This window comes from Dasypus novemcinctus, chromosome 10 (assembly GCF_030445035.2).
Source record: "Dasypus novemcinctus isolate mDasNov1 chromosome 10, mDasNov1.1.hap2, whole genome shotgun sequence".
Taxonomy (NCBI): Eukaryota; Metazoa; Chordata; class Mammalia; order Cingulata; family Dasypodidae; genus Dasypus; species Dasypus novemcinctus.
In genome coordinates, this window is record NC_080682.1 from 103,506,458 (window position 1) to 103,528,500 (window position 22,043).

Genomic DNA, 22,043 nt, shown 5'->3' on the forward strand with positions numbered 1-22,043 from the left:
ACTCCAAAACAACTAAAAAGCAAAAGCCCGAGACAAGACAAACATCATTAAGACCAGGAAGAACCTGCACAATGTACTTGCCTTGGGTAGACTTTCCTAATAGGAAGGCTGAAGTTCAAGAAAATGTCTTATCACCAGATGGTTAAAAAATCAGTAAAGAGACATCCCAGGGAGTATAACAAAGTAGTAAAAGACAAAGAAACAGGAAATGATGGCTCATTCAAAGGAAGAAGACAAAAACACAGAAAATACCAACAAAGAAGACGCGCCTCTAAAAAATGAATCTTAAAAATGATCAAGGATATGAAAGAAGATACACAGAAAGACCTAAAGAATATCAGGAAAATAATGAATGAACAATATGAGAGTCTAAGTAAAGAGACTGAAATTTTAAAAATGAACCAAACAGAACTAAGGGAGAAGACTCCAATAATGGAAATGAAAAATGCCCAGGAGGGTTACAAGAGCAGACTGGAGCTGGCAGAAGAAAGAATCAATGAACTTGAGACAAGATACTTGAAATGAGTCTTCTGAGGAGCAGAAAGAAAAAAGAAATATTTGAAGCAAAAATAGCCTACGAGAGCTATGGAAAAGCATCAAGCACACCAGTATATGTGTTATGGGAGTCCCAGAATGCAAGAAAAAGAGAAAGGGGCAAGAAGGATGAGTCAAAGAAATAATGTCAGAGAATTTCTCAAACTTAGCAAAAGACGTGAATATACACATCCAAAAAGATCAAAGAACACCAAACAGGATAAACTTGAAGAAAAATACACCCAGTCATATATTTGATTGATTACACTACCAAATATAAAGGATAAGAAAAGAGTTCTGAAAGTTGCAAGAGAAAAGTGTGTGTTATGTACAAGGAAGTACCAATAAGACTAAATGCCAATTTCTCATCAGACACCATCTAGACAAAAAGGCAGTGGGCTGAAATAGTTAAAGTGCCAAAGGAAAAGAACTGCAGGCCAAGAATTTTATATCTAGAGATACTCTCCTTCAAAAATGAGGGAGAAATTAATGCATTCTCAGATAAACAAAAGCTGAAGGAATATATTACCACTAGACCTGCCCTGCAAGCAATGCCAAAGGGAGCTGTCAGATTGAAACGAAAGGGCAGTCATTCAAAACAGCATAAGGAAATAAAAACCGATGAAAAAGGAAACTATTTGGGTAATTATAAATGCCAATATTACTACATTATATTGTTTGGTATATAACTCAACTTCTAACTTGCTATAGGTACTAAAATGCAAATATATAAAAAGGAACGATAAATCTAGGTTTCTGGACAGACAATGTACAAATATATAAGGGAAACAAGTACAAAAATGGGAGAAGGGACAGCAGTGCATGGGAAAGATATATGTGCATGCTATCGGATGAAAAATATATCTAGATAGAAATGAGAAGGCACTCAATATGGTAAAACACAAGAAAGAAAATAAATATAAAAGTAGGCTTTAGTGGAAGTGAGGCACAAAAAAAGTGTAAGACAAAAGGTAAATAGCAAAATGGCAGAAGAAAGTCCTGTATTAGCACAGTGATGTTAACTGTAAATGGATTAAACTCTTCAGTCAAAAAGCAGAGATTGGCAGAATGGATACAAAAAGCATAACCCACCTCTGTGCTCTCCACGAGAGACTCACCATAAAGACAAAGATACAAATAGGTTGAGGGTGACAGGATGGAAAAAAAACAAACCATGCTAGTAATAACCAAGAGAGATGAGGTGGCTATACTAAAACCAGATAAAATGGACCTTAACTCAAAAACAGTTAAAAGAGACAAAGATGGTCATTACACACTGATAAAGGGAACAATTCAACAGCAAGATCTAACAATTATAAATATATACACACTTAACAACAGAACCCCAAAATATACAAAGTAAATACCGACATTTGAAGGGAGAAATTTACGATACTGTGTTAATAGTATGAGACTTTAACATTCCACCCTCAATAATGGATGGAACGTTTAGTCAGAAGATCAATAAGGAAGTACAGGACTTGAATGATACACTAAAACGACTAGATCTAACAGACACATATAGAACACTGCACCCAACGAAAACAGAACACTCATTTTTCTTGAGTGCACATGGATCATCCTCCAGGATAGACCATATGCTGGTCACAAAACAAGTCTCAAGAAATTGAAAAATACTGAAATCATACAAGTATATTCTCCAACAACAGTGGGATGAAGCTGGAAATCAATAACAGAGGGAGAAAGGGAAAATTCATAAATATGCAGAAATTAAACAACATACTCTAAAACATGCAATGGGTTAAAGAGGAAATCAGAAGCAAAATTAGGAAATATCTTGAGGTGAATGAAAAGGAAAATACAATATACATTATCTTAGGGGATGGAATGAAGACATTGCTGAGAGGCAAACTTATAGCTCTAAATGCTTCTATTACAAAAGAAGACTTCAAATCAGATACTTACCTCAAAACTGGAAGAACGAGAAAAAAAGAAGCTCAAACTAAACCCAAAACAAGCAGAAGGAAGGAAAAAACAAAGATTAGAGTGAAGATAAATGAAATAGAAAAAGAAAAAAAAAAGAGAATAATAAAAAAAATCAGAAGTTGGTTCTTTGAAAAGATCAATAAAACCAATCTTTTAGCTACACTGACAAAGAAAAAGAGGATACAAACAACAAAATCAGAAATGAAAGGGGGGACATTATTACAGAACCCACTGAAATAAAAAGTACTATACATGATACTATGAACAACTGCATGCCAATAAATTAGATAACCAGGATGAAATGAACAAATTCCTATACACACACACACTATCTACATTGACTCAAGAAGAACCAGAAGATCTCAACAAACCAATTACTAGTAAAGAGATTAAATCAGTCACATCCCAACAAAGAAAGAGCAGGACCAGATGGCTTTACAGGGGAATTCTTCCAAACATTCCAATAAGAATTAACTACAATTCTGTTCAAACTCTTAAAAAAAAAAATTGAAGAGGAGGGAATACTCTCTAACTCATTCTACAAGGTCAACTTCACTCTCATACCAAAGCTGGGTAAAAATACCTCAAGAAGAGAAAACTACAGACCAATATCTCTTATGAATATGGATAAAAAAACTCAGCAAAACATTAGCAAACCAAATCTAACAGCATATTAAAAGAATTACATACCATAATTAAGTGGATTTTATCCCTGGCATACAAGGTTGGTTCAACATAAGAAAATCAATTAATTGATGAATGAAGACTGTCATAATATCACTGACATCTACAATCCACAGCTTATATTTGGTATCTTTTTCCCATCCCATCCAAACCACCCTACTATTCTTTCATCAACTGTAACAAATGTGTCACAACTGTATAAGGAGTTGGTGGGTAGGGCAATATATGGAAATCCTGTATGGTATGCATGATTGTTCTGTAATCGCACAACTTCTCAAGCAAGAAAAGAAAATCAATTAATATAACACTACATTAGCAAGTTGAAAAGAAAAACCCCGTGGTCATCTCAATCAATGCAGAAAAGGCACTGCATAAAATATAGCACCCTTTCTTGATAAAAACACTTGGAAGACTAGGAACAGAAGAAAACTTCCTCAATGTGATACAGGGCATTATATATGAAAAGCCCACAGCTAACATCTTATTTAATAGTGGAAGAACTGAAAGCTTTCCCTCTAAGATCAGGAACAAGACAAGGATGTCCAGTGTCACCACTGTTATTCAACATTGTACAAGAAGTTATTGCCAGAGCAATTAGGCAAGAAAAAGAAATAAAAGGCATCTATATTGGAAAGGAAGAAAAAAAACTTTCCCAATTTGCAGATGATATGATCCTATATGCAGAAATCCTGGAAAACTCACAACAAAGCTCCTAGAGCTAATAAATGAATTCAGCAAAGGATTGGATACAAGATCAACACTCAAAAATCATTAGTGTTCTGATATACAAGAAATAAGCAATCAGAAAAAGAAATCAAGAAAAAATTTCCATTCACCATAGCAACTAACAGAACGAAATATCTAGGAATAAATCTAAACAAGGATGTACTTGTCTTTTCAATGAATGGTGCTTGGAAAATTGTATCTCCCTTTGGGGAAAGAAAGAGAAAGAACCCCTACCTCACACTACATACAAAAATCAGCTAAAAATGTAAAAATGGATCAAAGTCCTAAATACAAGAGCTAGAACTATCAAACTCCTAGAAGAAAATACAGAGAATCTTCTTCAGGATCTTGTGTTGGCAATGGTTTCTTAGACTTGACACCCAAAGCACAAGCAACAAAAGAAAAAACAGATTAATGGGATCTCATCAAAATTAAAAACTTCTGTGCCTCAAAGGACTTTATCGTGAAAGTAAAAAGACAACTTACACAATGGCAGAAAATATTCGGAAACTATATATGTAATAAAGGATTAATATCCAGTATATATAAAGAAATCTTTCAACTTAACTAAAAGACAAACAACTCAATTAAAAAAGGGCAAAGCCTTGAACAGACATCTCTCCACAGAAGATATAGAAATGGCAAGAAAGCACATGAAAAGATGCCCAACATTATTAGCCATCAGGGTAACTCAAATCAAAAGCACAATGAGGGAAACGGACTTTGGCCCAGTGGTTAGGGTGTCCGCCTACCACATGGGAGGTCCGCAGTTCAAGCCCCGGGCCTCCTTGACCCGTGTGGAGCTGGCCCATGCGCAGTGCTGATGCGCACAAGGAGTGCCGCCCCACGCAGGGGTGTCCCCCGCGTAGGGGAGCCCCACGCGCAAGGAGTGCACCCGTAAGGAGAGCCGCCCAGCGCAAAAGAGAGTGCAGCCTGCAAAGGCGGGGGGGGGGGGATTAAATAAATAAATAAATCTTTTTTTTTTAAAAAAAAGCACAATGAGATACAATTTCACACCAACTAGAATAGCTGCTATTAAAAAAAAAAGCACAGAAAATGACAAATGTTGGAGAGGATGTGGCCAGACAGGAACACTCATTCTGCATATATTAACATACATACATGCATACAATATTAATTTTCTTCCAATCTGAAATCACTGTATAGTCAATGATCACATAGTTTTCCATCATGTATGTTTGAAAGAATTTCTGGCAAAGATAAAGCATAGGCACTCTTATTTAAATGTGATAAAACCAAGTGAGGTGAGTGTTCCAAAGAAATAAACATTTTATGCATGCACAAACACCCATTTTATACACTATTTCATGCTACTGAAGTCATCTTTGGCAAACAAGAAAAAAGTAAGATTTTGTAATTTTAATTTGTAAAAAAGTTCTGAAAATCCAAATGACAAGTAAAATTAAAACATGGATGGTCTCTGAAATACACCCTTTAATAATCACTAAATATTTTCTAAAGCATTAATACTTCAATAAAACAATTTTAATTTCTTATTTCAAAAAGGACACAATTTAATCATCTAATTTCAGCAGCAAACTTTTCTTAAAAATCACATTAAATAATAATATATTTCTATGAATTTGGGATTTATGTATAATCAAAGAAAATACTTCTCTTTGAATACTTTCAATACTATGAAACTAGGTAGATCCATTTACTTGAATTAAGCTGAAAAGCGATATTTCTAAAAAATGTATGTGAGTTTTCATAATGTCCATAGATTGAATTTACAGTCACTTCTAACAGTGAATAAACTACAGTAGTTAGAAGCAACAAGTAGAAACCAGAAAATCCTAGTAAAATCTCAACCAGAAATAATTGTGACTATACAGAAAACCTCAAAATTTTAAATGAAATATAATCTTGCAGATTACATATGTAGCACTGAGTTATTAAAATGGATATAAATGAGAAAAGGACAGAAATAGAAACAATACCCTTTTTAGCTGCTGTTCTTTTAAGCTTCTCACCGTCCTTGCAGGCTCAGAAATGAAGTTTTTATAGTTTTCACATATATTGATTCGAGACTGGGCTACCTGCATTGTTCCCTCAAGAAAAGATTTCCAAACAGGATACATGCTCCTAAATTCAAAGAAGGACAGAAAAGTTATTAGGCAAGGAAAAGGAAGAAAAGGTTAGCTAACCTTTTGCTTTCTGGCTAGTAATGAGAAATAGAATGAATGACTTTTTAAAACTGTAAATGTATTTATGATTTACAGGTAATCATATTTTAGCAATGTATGTATAAACATGGCACATAATTTATTTTTCTATAATTTGGCAATGGGGTGTTTTGACTCATTAGATATTCTTAATAATGGAGTAACATGATACAAGGATTTCAGTTTTAGACAAAGTCAGCACTACAAAATTAGTGGATAATTTATCTGGTAATTCAGACTTTCACTGTCTCAGAATCCTCATTATAACTATCAGTATCATTATTTTATTAACATATTATCCTAATTTTACATTTAACTGAGGCTCAGAGGCTCAGAGATATTTATATTTAGAGAATCACTCTAGAACACACAAGAAGGCTATGGAAGTAATGGGATACAGACTAAGGTTAGGTACCCTCAATGCACATTCTCTTTCAACTTAACATAAATTGATGTGGCTGAAAAATATATATATTATGAGCAACTGCTTATGTGTTTAAGAAGTCTATTTTGTCTGACAGAAGAAATCTATGGTATCGCTGCTCTACACCTCTCTGTTTTAATAAAGCTTAGCCAGCAACAAATTGGCTTAGAGTCATTCCAACAAGTCCCATTATCTTTGCTTGATGAATACACTCAGCAATCTCTAAAACTCATTCATCCTTTGCTTTTTCTAGCCAATGTCCTTTCCAAATCTTCACTTGTACTTTGCTAAATGTCTTATTTAGTTCCAATATGTTCTCAGTAAATATATTTTATAACATCACAACACTAGATAGTACTTTGCTTTTAAAACATGAGGTACTTGCACAGAAATTTTGATAGATTATTATGTTCATCTTCTGAGATTTCCCTTCTGGTATCACATAAATTTCTAGCATAGTAATGTATCAGACCATATGTTACATAAAATGCTACCCATGGGTCAATAAATGACAGAAAACAAGAAAAAGAAAAATTGCCTGGGTTCTCATCTATGATTGGAAGGATAAACTACGTTTTTCAACCAAGTCTTATGGATTAACTCATAAAATACGCTAAAGGAATCAGTTTAGATGGAATATTATCATTCTTTTGGAAAAAAGATTCAGTATATTACGGCAGCAAAAAAAAAATGGCATCATAAAAGCACTGATGGACTTAAGAATAGCAAAATTAATGTCTTCTATGACCTGTCTGAATGACAACTGATGGAATTTATGATGTGAACTAACCACAAGTTCTCCTGCTAAGCAATCCAAATAATTGCTTTTCTCAGAGAACATACTGATACTGTACTATACAATACTATGTTTTGTAGCTATTAATTTATAATTTAAAGTATTTTAAAATAATAATGAAAATGAGAAAGAACCATTATTGGAGGGAGGCAGGGATAGTTAACAGCTTTTCACCCTTGATAACTTAGCTTAAATGCAACTTCCTTAGGGAAGTCTTTCATGATCACCAGTAAGCCTTCCCCAAACTCAGTCAAGAGCCTCTCTGTTATTTGTTCACCTGGCTCTAGCACTTTTCCTTCATAGGATTTACCAGAGTTTTCACTTAAAAATATTTTTATGCAATCTTTACCTAATGTATGTCACTCTCACTATAGAGAAAACTCCATGCTCACCATTATATCCTGCCATCAACCGATGACAGGATAAATAAATGTGGTATATACCCACAATAGAATATTATTCAGCTGTAAAAAGGAATGAAGTTCTGAAACATGCGATAACATGGATCAACCTTCAAGGCATCATGTCGAGTGAAAGAAGCTGACACAAAAGGACAAATATTGTATGATCTCTTGATTTGAAACAATCAGAATAAGCAAATTCATTAAGTCAGAGTCTAGAAAAGGGTTAGAGGATGGGGTGGGGATATGGAATGGGAAGTTAAAGCTTAAAATGTGCAAGATTCCTATTTGGAACAATGGAAATGTTTTGGTAATGGATGGTGGTGATGGCAGCACAACACTGTGAATGTAATTAACAACACTGAAATATTTATCTATCTATAGATATAGATATATCTGAATATGATTAAAAGGGGAAGTGTTAGACTATATATATGGTAATGAAATTTTAAAAGAAAAATCCATAGACCTACAGTATACAAACAGTATACCCTAAGTCAAAACATGGACTTTAATTATTAGTACAATTATAAAAAGGTGCTATCATCAATTTTAAATGTTCCACACCAATGCAAGATGGTGATGGTGGGATGATTATATGGGAATCCTGTTATTTTATGCATGATTGCTCTGTAAGCCCAGAACTTCTCCAATAAAATTTAAAAGACTAATAAAATGCACTGTTGGTAAGACTAAAAAGAAATGCAAAGTTTCAAACAAGGTTAAAAGAAATGTAAAATATATTGATAGTTTATGAAGGACAGTTTGACGATATTAGCATTTTAAATATATATACCCTTTGACCTTGCATTTCCCCCTCTAGGAATTTATTCTACAAATATACTTTCACAGTATACAAAGACATACCCAGGTGCACACTAAGTTATTCATTGCATTATTATTTGTAGTAATAACAAAATGAATTACTACCAACAGGGAAATGGATAACAAAATCATAATCTACTCATACTAAGGCAGTCAAGCATCCATCGAAATGAATGAAAGGGACCTGAAAGCTTTACAGGGGGGGAGCTTGTATGTGCCAGGGTTTTGCTGTATTTGTCTCTTGCCTGGAATTTTTTTTTTTAACCTTCAAAAATAAATACTGTGCTATAAAGGAAGTACTTTTCCTTAAAATGCATTCTTAGAAACTTCTTTACTCTATGTTGACAAAATTCCATCTTTCCAAACTTAGAGAGTTTGTTTCACAAGTAAAGAATCAATGATCAGTGCTCCAAAATGTGTTCATCAATTGCAATGCATGTACCAAACTAATGAAAGAAGTTGTTCATGTGGGAAAAGTGGGGGGTGTGGGGAATGGGGCATGTGGGAATCCCCTATATTTTTTTAATGTATCATTTTGTATGATGTACTTATCTTTTAAAAATAAATAAAAAACATATTAAAAAAAAAACTACCAAAAGAAATCAATGATCACAACAACTTTGCATCATTATTGTCGCAATAATGTGTTTCATCTGTACTGTAGATCAGTGAGGAAACAATATGCATCCCATTTCATCTACTTTCTTTAATTTCCATATGTGCATGTCAATTAATTTAAGAAATATAAACTTGGCTTAAGACAGGAAAATTATCTATCTTATGTACACTATTTGTTATAGAATATATATTTTTTTGTAATTTTGAAATTATGTCTGAAAACAGCAGAGTAAAGAAACAACCTTTTAAAAAATTGGAGTTTATATTATCTGCATAACTCATGGCTCTGAGTTAACCACTTTTAAAGAAAAGGGGCAAGAACTACTTATTAATTTACCTGTAATCGTTCCGATCATCAGCTTTTACTCCAGGCCAATCTCTCTTCAGGTACTGACTAGCCAACTTCTGGATACCCTAATTAAAAACATAATGTATTTTCTTAAATAAGTATTATGGCATAAAGGAAGCTCTTTTCCTTAAAATATATTACTTAGAAAATCCCATCTCTCCAAACATAGAATTTGGTTCAGCAGTAAAGAATCAATGATAATGGTACATATTTACAACCCTGTTTCATTATTGTCATAGTCCATTTTTGTCTCCATTTTTAGGAAAATGATAAGGATAGGATAAGACGTAAACTTCATTGATTTGCTTTTCACTTCACCAAATTATTTAACCAGCTATAAAAATAAACTTTGGTGGGAAGCGGATTTGGCTCAATGGGTAGAGCATCCGCCTACCACATGGGAGGTCCAGGGTTCAAACCCAAGGCCTCCTGACCCACGTGGTGAGCTGACCCACACGCAGTGCTGATGTGCGCAAGGCGTGCCGTGCCACCCAGGGGTGTGCCCCACGTAGGGAAGCCCCAAGCACAAGGAGTGTGCCCCATAAGGAGAGTTGCCCTGAGTGAAAAAAGTGCAGCCTACCCAGGGTGGCGCTGCACACACGGAGAGCTGATGCAGCAAGATGACGCTACAAAAAGAGACACAGATTCCTGTTGCCACTGACAAGAATAAAGTGGACACAGAAGAACACACAATGAATGGACACAGACAGCAGACAACTGTGGGGGGCGGGGATAGAAGGAAGGGGAGAGAAATTTTATAAATAAATAAATACATAAACTTTTGTGCTTTTACCAGTTTGAGTTAGATTTATTTGGAGTGAACCTTCTCTTGTTCCTAGTTTTCAAATCCTCAAAGAAAAAGACTACCAGATTTCTCAGATTACGACCATAATTATTATGATATTAAGTTCTTTAGTAAAACTGCATCAAATATGGCCATTTACACTATAAGAAAAGAACACGTCTGTGGATACTCCAAAGCAGTGAAAAAAAGAAAAATAATAACAGAGGTTTATTCTGTACATTAATTTTTGTGAAAGCACAAATAAGTTAATTTCCATTTTTAAAAAAACAACTCATTTTGCTGACACAAATAAAAAGTATGCAGCCTAAAATAGGAGTCAACACATGAGCAACTGCCAAGTAAGTGGCAAAGTAGGTACCATTATGAAAAAAAAGATCATCTGATATTTTCTTAACAAATCCTATCTAAATAATATGACAGCATCTTTTCAGCTTGATCACTGCTAAAGCGGTTGCAGAACATTTCACACAGAACATGGGATAGGATATGAACTTCGGATGATGAGTAGGACTAAGACAAAAGGAGAAAGACAGGATTCAATATAAAAAAATTAACCTGAGTACTTTAATGAATTACACTTAACTCTGTAAGGCATTGTCACAACTACAGAGAACCTGGACACTAAGAGCATAGATAACTTAAGACTAAAGTTTGAACTAGAATCCTAAACTATCACTCTGTCTTTTCAAGGGACATCATTGAGTGTTTTATCTCACTCTTAAAAAAAAATTCTGAAATGACTTTAACTAATTTTGTGTATTATAACTTACAACAGCAATTTCTATAGCACTAAACTACAAAATAGAAGTGTATTAAACTGAATGAGCCCCTCAGAGATGAGATGAGGGATTCATCAAATAGAAAAACAGTGAGATCTCTAGATGAAAGACTTTATTCAAGTTAATTCAGAGGCAGGAATCATGGCTTCTGTGTGCCCCATGCAGCTGTTCAAGATCTAATCTGTATGGATGCTCAACAAATATTCCCTGGCCATTATAGGAAAGATCCTAAATAACAATTCATGCCTCTGATATCATTCTATACAAAAATTAACTGGTTTCCCTTTTACTTTATGCTTAAACCCACTTCTGATAAACAAAAAATTATATGGAAAGCAAAATCCACCCCAATTAATTTGCTAAGGAGAGTAAGACTATGTTTTGATTTTTTAAAAAAATTACTTCCCAAGCCACCAGCATTTCTCTCTAAGTTGATTCAGGAGACATATAATAATTATTTATACTGACCTAAGCATCACCGATGTATAATGTTGCTTTGATTCCCAACACAGTTCACTCTGGAGCAGTGGCTTCCATAAAGGTGTATTATCAATACACTCTTTGGAACGTCCAATAACCTCCAGTTCCAACTTTTAAAAAAGCCATCAGTGTCTGATATAAGACTTGCTTTGTTTTACTCCTCAATAACACTTGCTGTATTTCTCTAACAAGTCGAACAACACAAAGAAAGCCACTGTTGAGAAGACACTGGGAAATGGACTGATTGCTTAACCTCTGGCCAAGTTACCACAGCAAGCTGAGCTGACAGTGGCACAGGTTATTCTGTATCCATTTCTTAACCCCAGCAAAACTAACAGTTACCTTTTACCAAAGGTCTGCTACCAAATGGCCACTTAAAATTCTAGAAAACCATATTCTTTATATACCATAATTTTTGCAATGAAATTCTCAGCATGCCAATTCTTTTAAATGTTAATAAGTCAACTGTAAAAATTAATACTTCTCAAACTGATGCAAATTATATGATGATTTTCATGTCTATTCTTAAACCACCTTAATAGCAATAGAGAACTTCACTCCACCCTTAAGTTTTTAAATATCTGTCATCATTTTTGTGATATATAATTGCATTTAAGTTTTAAAAAGTTAATTAATATACCATTTTAAATTACATAAATGCCATTTACTTACTTTTCTATTAATTTCATAATGTAATTAAATATTAATACATGTTATATAGGCTGTGTGTATTAAATTTTTATCAAAAATAAATATTTATTTAATTATAAAAGAAAACACAAGACCTATAGACTTTTTTTAATGATGTATTGACCTTTTAAAATATTTTTCTCTTTAGAGAAGTTTCAGTTTTACAGAAAAATCATGCACTAAACAGAGTTCCCATTTAGTCTCCTACTCCAATTATTAACACTTTGTAGTAATTTGGAGGCATTGTTACAACTGATGAAAGAATTATTACTATAATTGCATTAACTGTAGTCCATAGTTTACATTAGGGCTATTTGTGTTGTATAGTGCTTTGTTTTTTAGTTTAATTTTTATTCTAGTAACACTTTTTTCCTCTTTTATTAGAAAAGGTGTGGGTTTATAGAACAATCATGCATAAAATACAGAATTCCCATATACTGCCCTATTATTAACACCTTTCATTGGTATGGGACATTTGTTACTAGTGATGAAAGCACATTTTTATAACTGTACTATTAACTATAGCCCATGGTTTAACTTAGGGTTCACTGTCTGTGTAGTGCAGTTCCCTGAATTTTTTTTAAAAAATTTATTTTATTACATATATACATCCTAACATATCCTCTTTTAACCACATTCAGACACGTTTCAGTGCTATTAATCACCAACGTCAACAACCAAATCATTTCCATCATTCCAAATAGGAACTCTGTACATTTTAGGCCTTAGCTTTTCATTCCCTATCCCCACCCTACCCCCTGGTAACCTGTATGGTAGATCCTGACTCTACAAGTTTGAGCATTCTAATTATTTCATATCAATGGGATCATGCGATATTGTCCAGAGTGACCACCATTTTGCATTCTCACCAGCAATGTATGAGAGTTTCAGTTCTTCGATATCCTTGGCAGCATTCAGCAATTGTCAATATTTTCTATTTTTGCCGTTCTAGTAAACGTATAGGGTATCTTGATGCGGTTTTCATTTGTATTTTCCTTACACAATTGAATGAACATCTTTTTGTGTACTTATTTGCCTGTTTTTTTTTTTTTAGTTTCCTAGGCTGATCAAGCAAATACCATGAAATGGGTTAGGTGAAACAATGGGAATTTATTTACTTTGAGGCTAAAAGAAAGTCCAAATCAAGATCTCATCAAGGCGAAGCTTTTTTCTCCAAGATGGCGCTCTGGGGTGGCCGCCAGTTGTCCTTGGCTCCTCTGTCACTTGGCAGGGCACACGGCAGCATCTCCTGGTCTCTCCCTTCACTTCTGGGGCCGTCCATGCCAAGCCTCTTTCTTCCTGTGGCTTTCACTCTCTCTGAATTTCATTCTGCTTATAAAAGGACTCCAGTAATAACAGTAGGACTAATCTCGACTGAGCTCGGCCACATATTAAATGAAATAACCCTTTATAGTGGGTTCACACCCACAGGAATGGATTGCATTTAAGACCATACCTTTCTGGGGTACATACAGCTTCAAATTATCACAGCGATCCAAACATCTAGCCAAAGATTTTCGTCCATTTTTAAATTGAGTTGTTTGTTGTCTTATTGTTGAGTCTTGACAGTACTTTATTTGTTGGATATGTGATTTGTGAATATTTTCTCCCAGTCTGTAGATTATCTTTCCACTGTTTCTTTGACAAAACAAAAGTTTTTTTTCCAGAGCATTTAAGTAATTTAATTGTTATAATCAGAATTCAAACAGTTTTGAAAGGCAGTATGGTGGTAGAAAGTACATACCTTATTTAACGACAGATATGGATTTAGAATCACAGCACTACCTTTCACATTTTAGAACCAGCTATTTGATTTACATTAGTGTAATATCTTTTAAACTAATTATGCCATGTGTAAAATGGTGATTATACTGTCTCTCAGCATTTTTAAAAGATAAATATGTAATATTCTTGCCATAACATAGGCAGTCAATAAGTGGTGGTGATCAAAATTATCATTATGGAAGGAAGAAAAGAAATAATCCCCAGGTAATCTGTCATGAAAGCCTGAGATACTAAATTTGATTAAGATGCTTAACCAATTATCTGATAACATCATGCATTAAAATTATCTGATATAAGCAAATTAACGGTTCAGTTGAAATCTGTTTGGAATAACCAAAACTTTAAATTTTATTCAAGACATTTTGAACTAAACACAATCAAAAGCTCTTGACCTCATGGAATCAGATGTTCTCTCTCAAAGAATTATCTTTAAAAATATGACCAATGAAAAGCAGAAATTCTTTAAAATAGTTCTAGATATTTTTCTGGTGAAAGTATAAAGTGGTATAGTACAACAGAAGAAACTTCGGCAAATTCTATTAAATAAGCTAAAAATTACCAATACCTTGTGACCCAACAATACCTCTTCTAAGTAACTGCCCTAAAGAAATATGGTAGTTATCATAATTATCATTATTGGAAGGGTGTGCACAAAGAGACATGTATAAGGATGTATGCTGCGCAAGTGTTCATAAAAGCAAAAGAATTTTTAAAAAAAATCCCTAAATAACCATGATTGAGAAACTGATAAATAAAATGTAGTAAAAATAACTCGATCTTTGTGTATCAATATGAATCTTTTTAAAAAACTCCCTAAAAATTCACTGTGAAAGCAAGTTATGAAATGCTGCTAAATGCACATAATTTATATAAAAACTAAATACACACAACACAGGACTGTGTATTTTTTTATCCTATATAAAAATGTAAATTTTTAAAAAGAATTGCAATGGAAATACACCAAACTCATAATAGTGGTTGCCTCCGGGGCGAGGACAAAGGAACTGGGATTATGTGGTCAAAGGGTAGTTGACACATAGAGACAGATTCTAGAATGGCCTTCAGCAACCTCTCATCTCTATATTCAATTCTCTCCCTAGCCACAGCACGAGATGCTTTTGGCCTTACATTTTCATGGTTCTTCAAATGCTAAAATGAGAATATGTGGTTCTTTTTAAAAATTATACTTCATGCTTTGCTACATTTTTTTAACAATGGAAAAAGGGACGCATGGAATTCTCAACATTGAATAAAATAGGCAGGTTGCTTCAAAGTACGTGGTTTTTACGCATTCCTAGCAGAGGCAAAATTTTAGAGGATCCCTTAATTTTTTCTTACTTTGAGAGCATTGTAGGGTCATATGTTGTTGTAAAAAATATATATAGAAGGCAAGATAGGACAATTCTCCCCACCCCAAGCCCGACTGCTCTTTCAAGACTTTGTAGAAGCCTCATATGACACCTCCATTTACATCTCACTGGCAGGACACAGTAACACACAGCTGAAAAGGAAGCTGGGAAATGCTGTCTTCTAGCTGGGTGGCCATAAGTTAAGACACTAAAGAAGAAGGTAGAATGGGAGCCAGCTAGCAGCCTCTGGCTCCCCCCTCACCACCACCGTGGTAGGCAACTTAGCTGAATTAGGTTTTAGGAGAATGTCAGAGACAGAAGAGGCATTTTAAGTGTACCAGATCCTCAACCTCATTCACAGCTGGGGCATGACAGCAGGTCATGGCTCAGCCACTAAGAGAACTCACTCTCTGACTCCCTGTTTCAATGCTCCTAGTGTAACTGACTGCTATAGTCCCAAGTGGTTTTCTCCTAGTCAGTGGCAGTAATTAAGGAAAACTGCCATCAACATTCTAGAAATCAAGGTGTAAGAAGAGAAGCTGGCATGGGAAGATGGACAAGATCTGAACCAGATTCTTGTGAGAGCTATGTGTTTAGGATCAACTCTGCCAAAGACATCTCCCTTGTTTATAGGAGCTGTATTAGTCAGTCAAGGGGTGCTGAAGCAAAGTACCAGAAACCCGTTGGCTTTTATAAAGGGTATTTATTTGGGGTAGAAGCTTACAGTTACAGGGCCATAAAGTGTAAGTTACTTCCCTCACCAAAGTCTGTTGCCACAAGTTGGAGCAAGATGGCTGCTGGTCTCTGTGAGGGTTCAGCCTCCCTCTTCCTCTTAAGGTTCCCTGGTCCCAATTTTTTCCAATCTCAGCTGTAGGCTAGCACGGGCTTGTCTCTCTTCCCAGGGCTAGTCTCCTTCTGTGCTCAGCTGCTCTGCCTACTCCACAAGGCCAGCTGTAAACTATCAGGCAAACAGCTCGGCTCTTTCCCTGGGGCTCCAGCTTCAAAACTCAGCTTTGTGTGTTCACTTTCTCCATGGGTTTACTTTCCTGTTTATGACTGAGCACTTGTTTATAAAGCCCACAAAGGGGGAGGTGGGGTGGTGGCAGGGACTCAAACCAAGTCGCCCTAATGATGTGGTCAAATAAAAGCCCTAATCTTGATTTAATAAAGTAAATGTGAAACCTCTGAATCTAATACAATCTAAAATGCCCAGAGGAGGAGACCAGTTTATAAACACAATTCGATATTTACTTTTGGAATTCATAAACAATGCCAAGCTGCCACAGGGGCTTTCTGTTTTTGGTCCGTCTCGCCTTGGGTTAAAAGACTGTGCTTGGTGTCCGTGGGGCTTGAGGTACGTTCCAAGGTCCTCTGTTTGGTAAATGTGGGCACTGGTATGGCCTATTTGTGAGATGGAAAGAATATTCACGGGGCCTGTACCTATATGACCATTTTAGTTTTTTAATTCCCAGTATCCATTCTGATCTAGTTGGTGTCCATGACTTGCTGGCTGCTAACCATTTTGGCCTCAGTCTTCAAACAGGAGAGGAGGTCAGGGAAATACTCTATATCCAAACTGTGGTGGTTGATATATGACTGTATAAGTTTGGCATAAATCACAGAAATGTGTACATATGAAGAATGAATTTTCCTATAAAATACACCTTAATAAACCTGCTAAAAATAAAATTTTAATTAAAAAGAATCAAAGAAATCTGTATCCTTTACCCCTTGAAATGGTAATATCCTATAAAACTACAGAACACTAACCAAATCTTTCATTGCCACAGGTTTATTTGTTTGTTTATTTTTTAAATACAATAAAGCAAAGCCTGGGTAACTCTATTGCCTGCATGGTGCAGGCAAGGGGGCTGGAGGCCCTCTCTCTTCTCCAGAGACTAATTCTACATAGCTTGGAAAGGTAAAAGTAATTCACTTGCTTTTTCCTTTTATGTGTCCTTCCTTTACTGAGCAAGATTGTATCTCCTTTTGTACAGGTAGCCTGGAATTACTGAGTAGTGGAACTTAAAAAGGTAGAAGTAATTTATTTTGTAAAGAAAGCAGAAAGCTAAACACCTGTGACAGGAAAAAAGCCTATATGGAAAACCAATTTTTACTTTATATGAGCGCTTCTCAACAGGCACAGCTCAACACCACCCTCGGGGACTACTGTGAGATTTGAGAGGCATTTTAGGTTGTTACAATGATAAGCAGGGACCCAGGGGTGTTAACTGGCTGAATCCTATAGGATAATCTTAAATAATAAAGAATGTTTATCCAACACAACATTGGACATTCATTAAGGGGGGGAAAGCGGTTTATAATTTTTTCACACTCACTCCAAACTTTTCACCCCCAGAAAGTCTTATTTTCTATAGAATAATAAAACACCTATAGAATTCCTCTAGTTATTCCCAAAGCAATTTATATGTATGCTTTAAAAAAGAGAAAACCCCTGAAGGTACTGACTTAGCCTATCTCCATGATTTCAATAATTTTTAATTCCACTTACCATTTTTAGTAGATTATCTAACCAAGAAATGCCCATTTTAATTTTGTGACTATTTCTTTTCTTTCCAAATTGCCAGAAGCAACTGGTGAGTGAAGCAATATTTTCCACTGTATGCCACAATTAGCATACAATAAAGATTAAAAATCAGGTGGTAAAAACTAAATTTGAGGGAATTTGTTTTTAAATATTTAAAATATTGTCAATTGAATAACAAATTACAGCTTATAGATTTTTAGAGCAAAATATCTATAATTTTAGCTTATTGAAAACATTAATGAATAATTAAACATCATTAAAATTGTAATTTTTTCACTTTTTTATTACAGTTTTCTATTCAAGGCCAGAACTAGCTGATATCTATTTGTATACCTCTCTGGCATTAAGGTTTTTATTGGGAAGGAAAAAATAAGCTAGTTACTGTTGTTGTAAAAAATATGAGAAGTGTTAAATTAAACAGCATGACTGAACTGTCTACTTGATCTCAAAGACAGCTGTAAAAGCAGTTCCTTCTTCTGTAAAAGCAGAAAGTGGAATGCATTAAATCAGCAAGCAAATAAAAATTTCATGTGTTTGACTCTTAGTTATCCGGAAACAGAGGGGGAGAAGCCAGAAGAAACAGCCAAACCATAACTGAAACATTCAAGGCAAATGAGAGCCATTGTTCCTCCATGTCCCTTGTCAGAAGACTTATATACCTTTTACAACAATCCCCATATGCATAGATGCAGACAAGTTTAAAAAAGTTAATTTTGCACAAGATCACTCGCCTGGTTAAGCCTAGGTTCAAATATAGGTCATCATTCAATCTTAAAACACTTTTTGACCATTCAATTCTTTCTGTTACAATCATATACTATATCAAATCAATATACATTTTACCTATGAGTGGTCTGTAAGTTCTTTAAAGAACAGAGCTATAAATCCTAGAACAATTCACAGTCTTTGTTCAATACTGCTTACTGAATCATTCACCCATTTGGAGGGGAACGCCTATTATTTTTAATAATGAGTTCTTATCAAATAAGGTAAAGGAGCCTTTAGGGGTCAGATTATTGAAAAAGCAAAAGAGAAAAGCCTCCAAGATTAGTTCTGACAACATTAAATATGAAGCCATGTATAGGTGTCTTTTACTCTAAAGCAATGAACTGAGTGTGAAAAATTCCATATAATCTAAATTTTTTTTAAAGATTTATTTTGTATTTATTTCTCTCCCCTTCCTCCCACCCCCCCCCCCCAATTGTCTGCTCCCTGTGTCCATTCACTGTGTCTTCTTCTGTGACCACTTCTATCCTTATCAGTGGCACCGGGAATCTGTGTTTCTTTTTGTTGCGTCATCTTGCTGTGTCAGCTCTCCGTGTGTGTGGCGCCATTCTTGGACAGGCTGCACTTTCTTTCACACTGGGCGGCTTTCCTCATGGGGCACACTCCTTGCGCGTGGGGCTCCCCTACGCGGGGGACACCCCTGCATGGCACGGCACTCCTTGCATGCATCAGCACTGAGCATGGGACAGTTCCACACGGGTCAAGGAGGCCCGGGGTTTGAACCAGGGACCCCCCATGTGGTAGACGAACGCCCTATCCATTGGGCCAAGTTCACTTCCCCTAATCTAAATTTTTGTGAATAGACAAGGAACCCTGATTTAACTCTTTTAAAAAAGTGCAAATCATTACCACATAATAGCATTGTTTTCAAAGTTTTAGTCACCATCAAATTCTCTTAAAATATAGATAATATGTAATGATGTCATGTTTAATTAATTTTCCATTCCTAATACCTCTAATACCAGTAAATAGAATAATTTTTTACAAATTCAATTCAGTAAATCTTTGTGTACCTTCTATGTGCAAGATATGGGACTAGTTAACATGTAATAGAATATACAACACCTAAGAAGCCTATCTGATACAGCAATGTTCTATGGATCCAACTGAAAAGAACTAAAACCTATAAAGGATTAAATACTTTATTTGATGTTCACATAATGGTTTGAGTCTTTTATTTGGACCCCAGAAAATTTTGTTCTTAAATTGAACCTATTGTGAAATTTTGATTAGATTGTATCAGTTAAGGACCATTTGATTAGATTGCTCCAGTAGGGCATAGTCCAGGATGGGTCTTAGTCCTCTTATTGGAGTCCTTTATAAATGGAGGAATAAAAAGCCACAGCAAAAATACAACCAAAGCAAACTATGGACTGCAGTATACAGTAATATATTAATAATCTTCTACTAAGGGTAAAGAAAAAAGAGAAATACACTAAGAGAGAGAAACTAGGCATAAGGTACTACATATTGCTTGACTCCATTTATACAAAATATAAACACAAATAAACTAGAGAGACAGAAACAGAATAGCAGCTATGTATGGCGGGAGAAATAGGGATTGAGAGGTGAAGAATTTTTGTCTTTTCTTTTTTATTACTAGTATGATTAAAATAATGAAAATGTTCTAATAATTGCTACACTGATGAATGCACAACTATGTGATTATGCCAAATACCATTGATTGTGCTCTCTGGATGGATTATAATCTTTATTAGGATGTAACAATTAAATTAATTCGTTTTAAAAAAAAAAGCCACAAACAGAGAAAAAGACTGGCAGGCAGATAGAGAGAGGTCCCAGGGGCCAGAAGCTGGAATCAGCAGGGCCCAGAGGAACAAAAAGAGTCCCCCAAGAGCCGAGAGAAAAGGCCCACAGGGGGCAAGAAGCTGAAAGCAATGGAACCCGGAGGAGAAGGCAGGGACTGGCAGAGCCACCACTGTGCCCTGCCACATGGCAGAGGTCCAGGAATGCCAGCACCTACAGACCTTTGGTGAAACAGCATCTCAGATAATGCTTTGATTTGGACATTTTCACAGCCTCAAACTGTAAGCTTTTAAAATAAATTCCCATTCTAAAAGCCAACCCATTTCTGGTATATTGCATTGGCAGCCTTCAGCAAACTAAAACATCCAGTATCTTCAAAAAGCTTACTCTATAATATGGAACATGACAGACTGCTTATTCAATTGCAAAGTCAAGAAATCTCCAGGCCCCAGTTTCATTGTTCAGCCCTTAAAGAATAAGAGAGAGGTAAGGATTGGTGACTGAGAACTAAAGGTCATCTTCCAATATAAGAAAATATGCCAGAGGAAATGTAGAAACTAGAAAATATATAAGATTTTGAAAACTTCAGGAATTACTCTTCCCTATTCCTCAATACATCAACAAATGCTGGTGGGTTTTTACAAAGACCATCATCACGAGTGAGAGAGTGAATGCTAAAATAAAACTAATCCTTTTCCTTTGAAACAAAAACTCCCACTTTGATATCCATATCATCTTTTTTGACTACCAGCTTTATCAAATAAGCACAATAAAAAGACAATGTTAAACAACTACCATTTCCAACAGAAGGCAGTTCATTCCTATAAAGATGATTTATTAATACTGACAAGCTCCCTACATAGAAATAGGATTTAATCCTGGCCTCTACTAGCTCTATGAAAAATTATACCAGTTATTCAGAGAATTACTGAGTTTTCAGCTTGCTCAGTTGCTGTGTGTGTAAGTACAGGCAGCTTCTTCATATGATCCATTTGGTATGTGCCAAAGTAATCCAAATTCAAATCCTTCTTAATCCAAACATGTTAAAAAGTACACACCTCTCAATATATAATATACTTTGAAGAAATACCTCAGAACTTCGGAGTAATTGTTTGAGATAATCTACAGTATATTTTGCAGGAGCTGAAATGGATTCATTCATTTATTCACATTCAAGCCTCTACTATATACCAGGTACTGGCTGGACTCTGGGGATTCAATGATAAATAGAATATTATATTCATTTCCTTTGGGGAATCAGAGTCAGTGAGGGAGAGAGATCAAATGATGACTACAAATTAAAAAGTGTTCTGTTTCTAAATGGTCCTTTTATCAGAGAAATGCTATTATAGTTATGTACAAAGTGCCATAGGATAAAGTTAAGAGCAAAACTTATGGGCAGATGTGAAGGAGGGGACAAGGAAAGCCAGAGAAGGATTCACAGAGGGAGTGATGTTTGAGCTCTTGAAGGAAGAAGATGTGGCCAAACGTAGGGAAAAGAACATGCATGAACAAAGGTACCAAACCATAAAGAACCACGGAATAGTGGAGTCAGACAATCCAC

General features: G+C 35.3%; 1 protein-coding gene across 2 annotated transcripts in view; it reads right to left on the reverse strand.

Annotated features, from left to right (window-relative positions):
- The window catches only part of FCHSD2 (FCH and double SH3 domains 2), a 359,152-nt gene that overhangs the window by 175,662 nt on the left and 161,447 nt on the right, over positions 1-22,043 (reverse strand). For both annotated transcript variants that reach the window (XM_058305914.2, XM_071218257.1), the window contains exons 4-5: positions 9,479-9,555; positions 5,853-5,997 (exon numbers count right to left, since the gene is read on the reverse strand). In XM_058305914.2, coding sequence (XP_058161897.1) covers positions 5,853-5,997; positions 9,479-9,555 — 222 coding nt within the window. The remainder of the gene's footprint in view (positions 1-5,852; positions 5,998-9,478; positions 9,556-22,043) is intronic.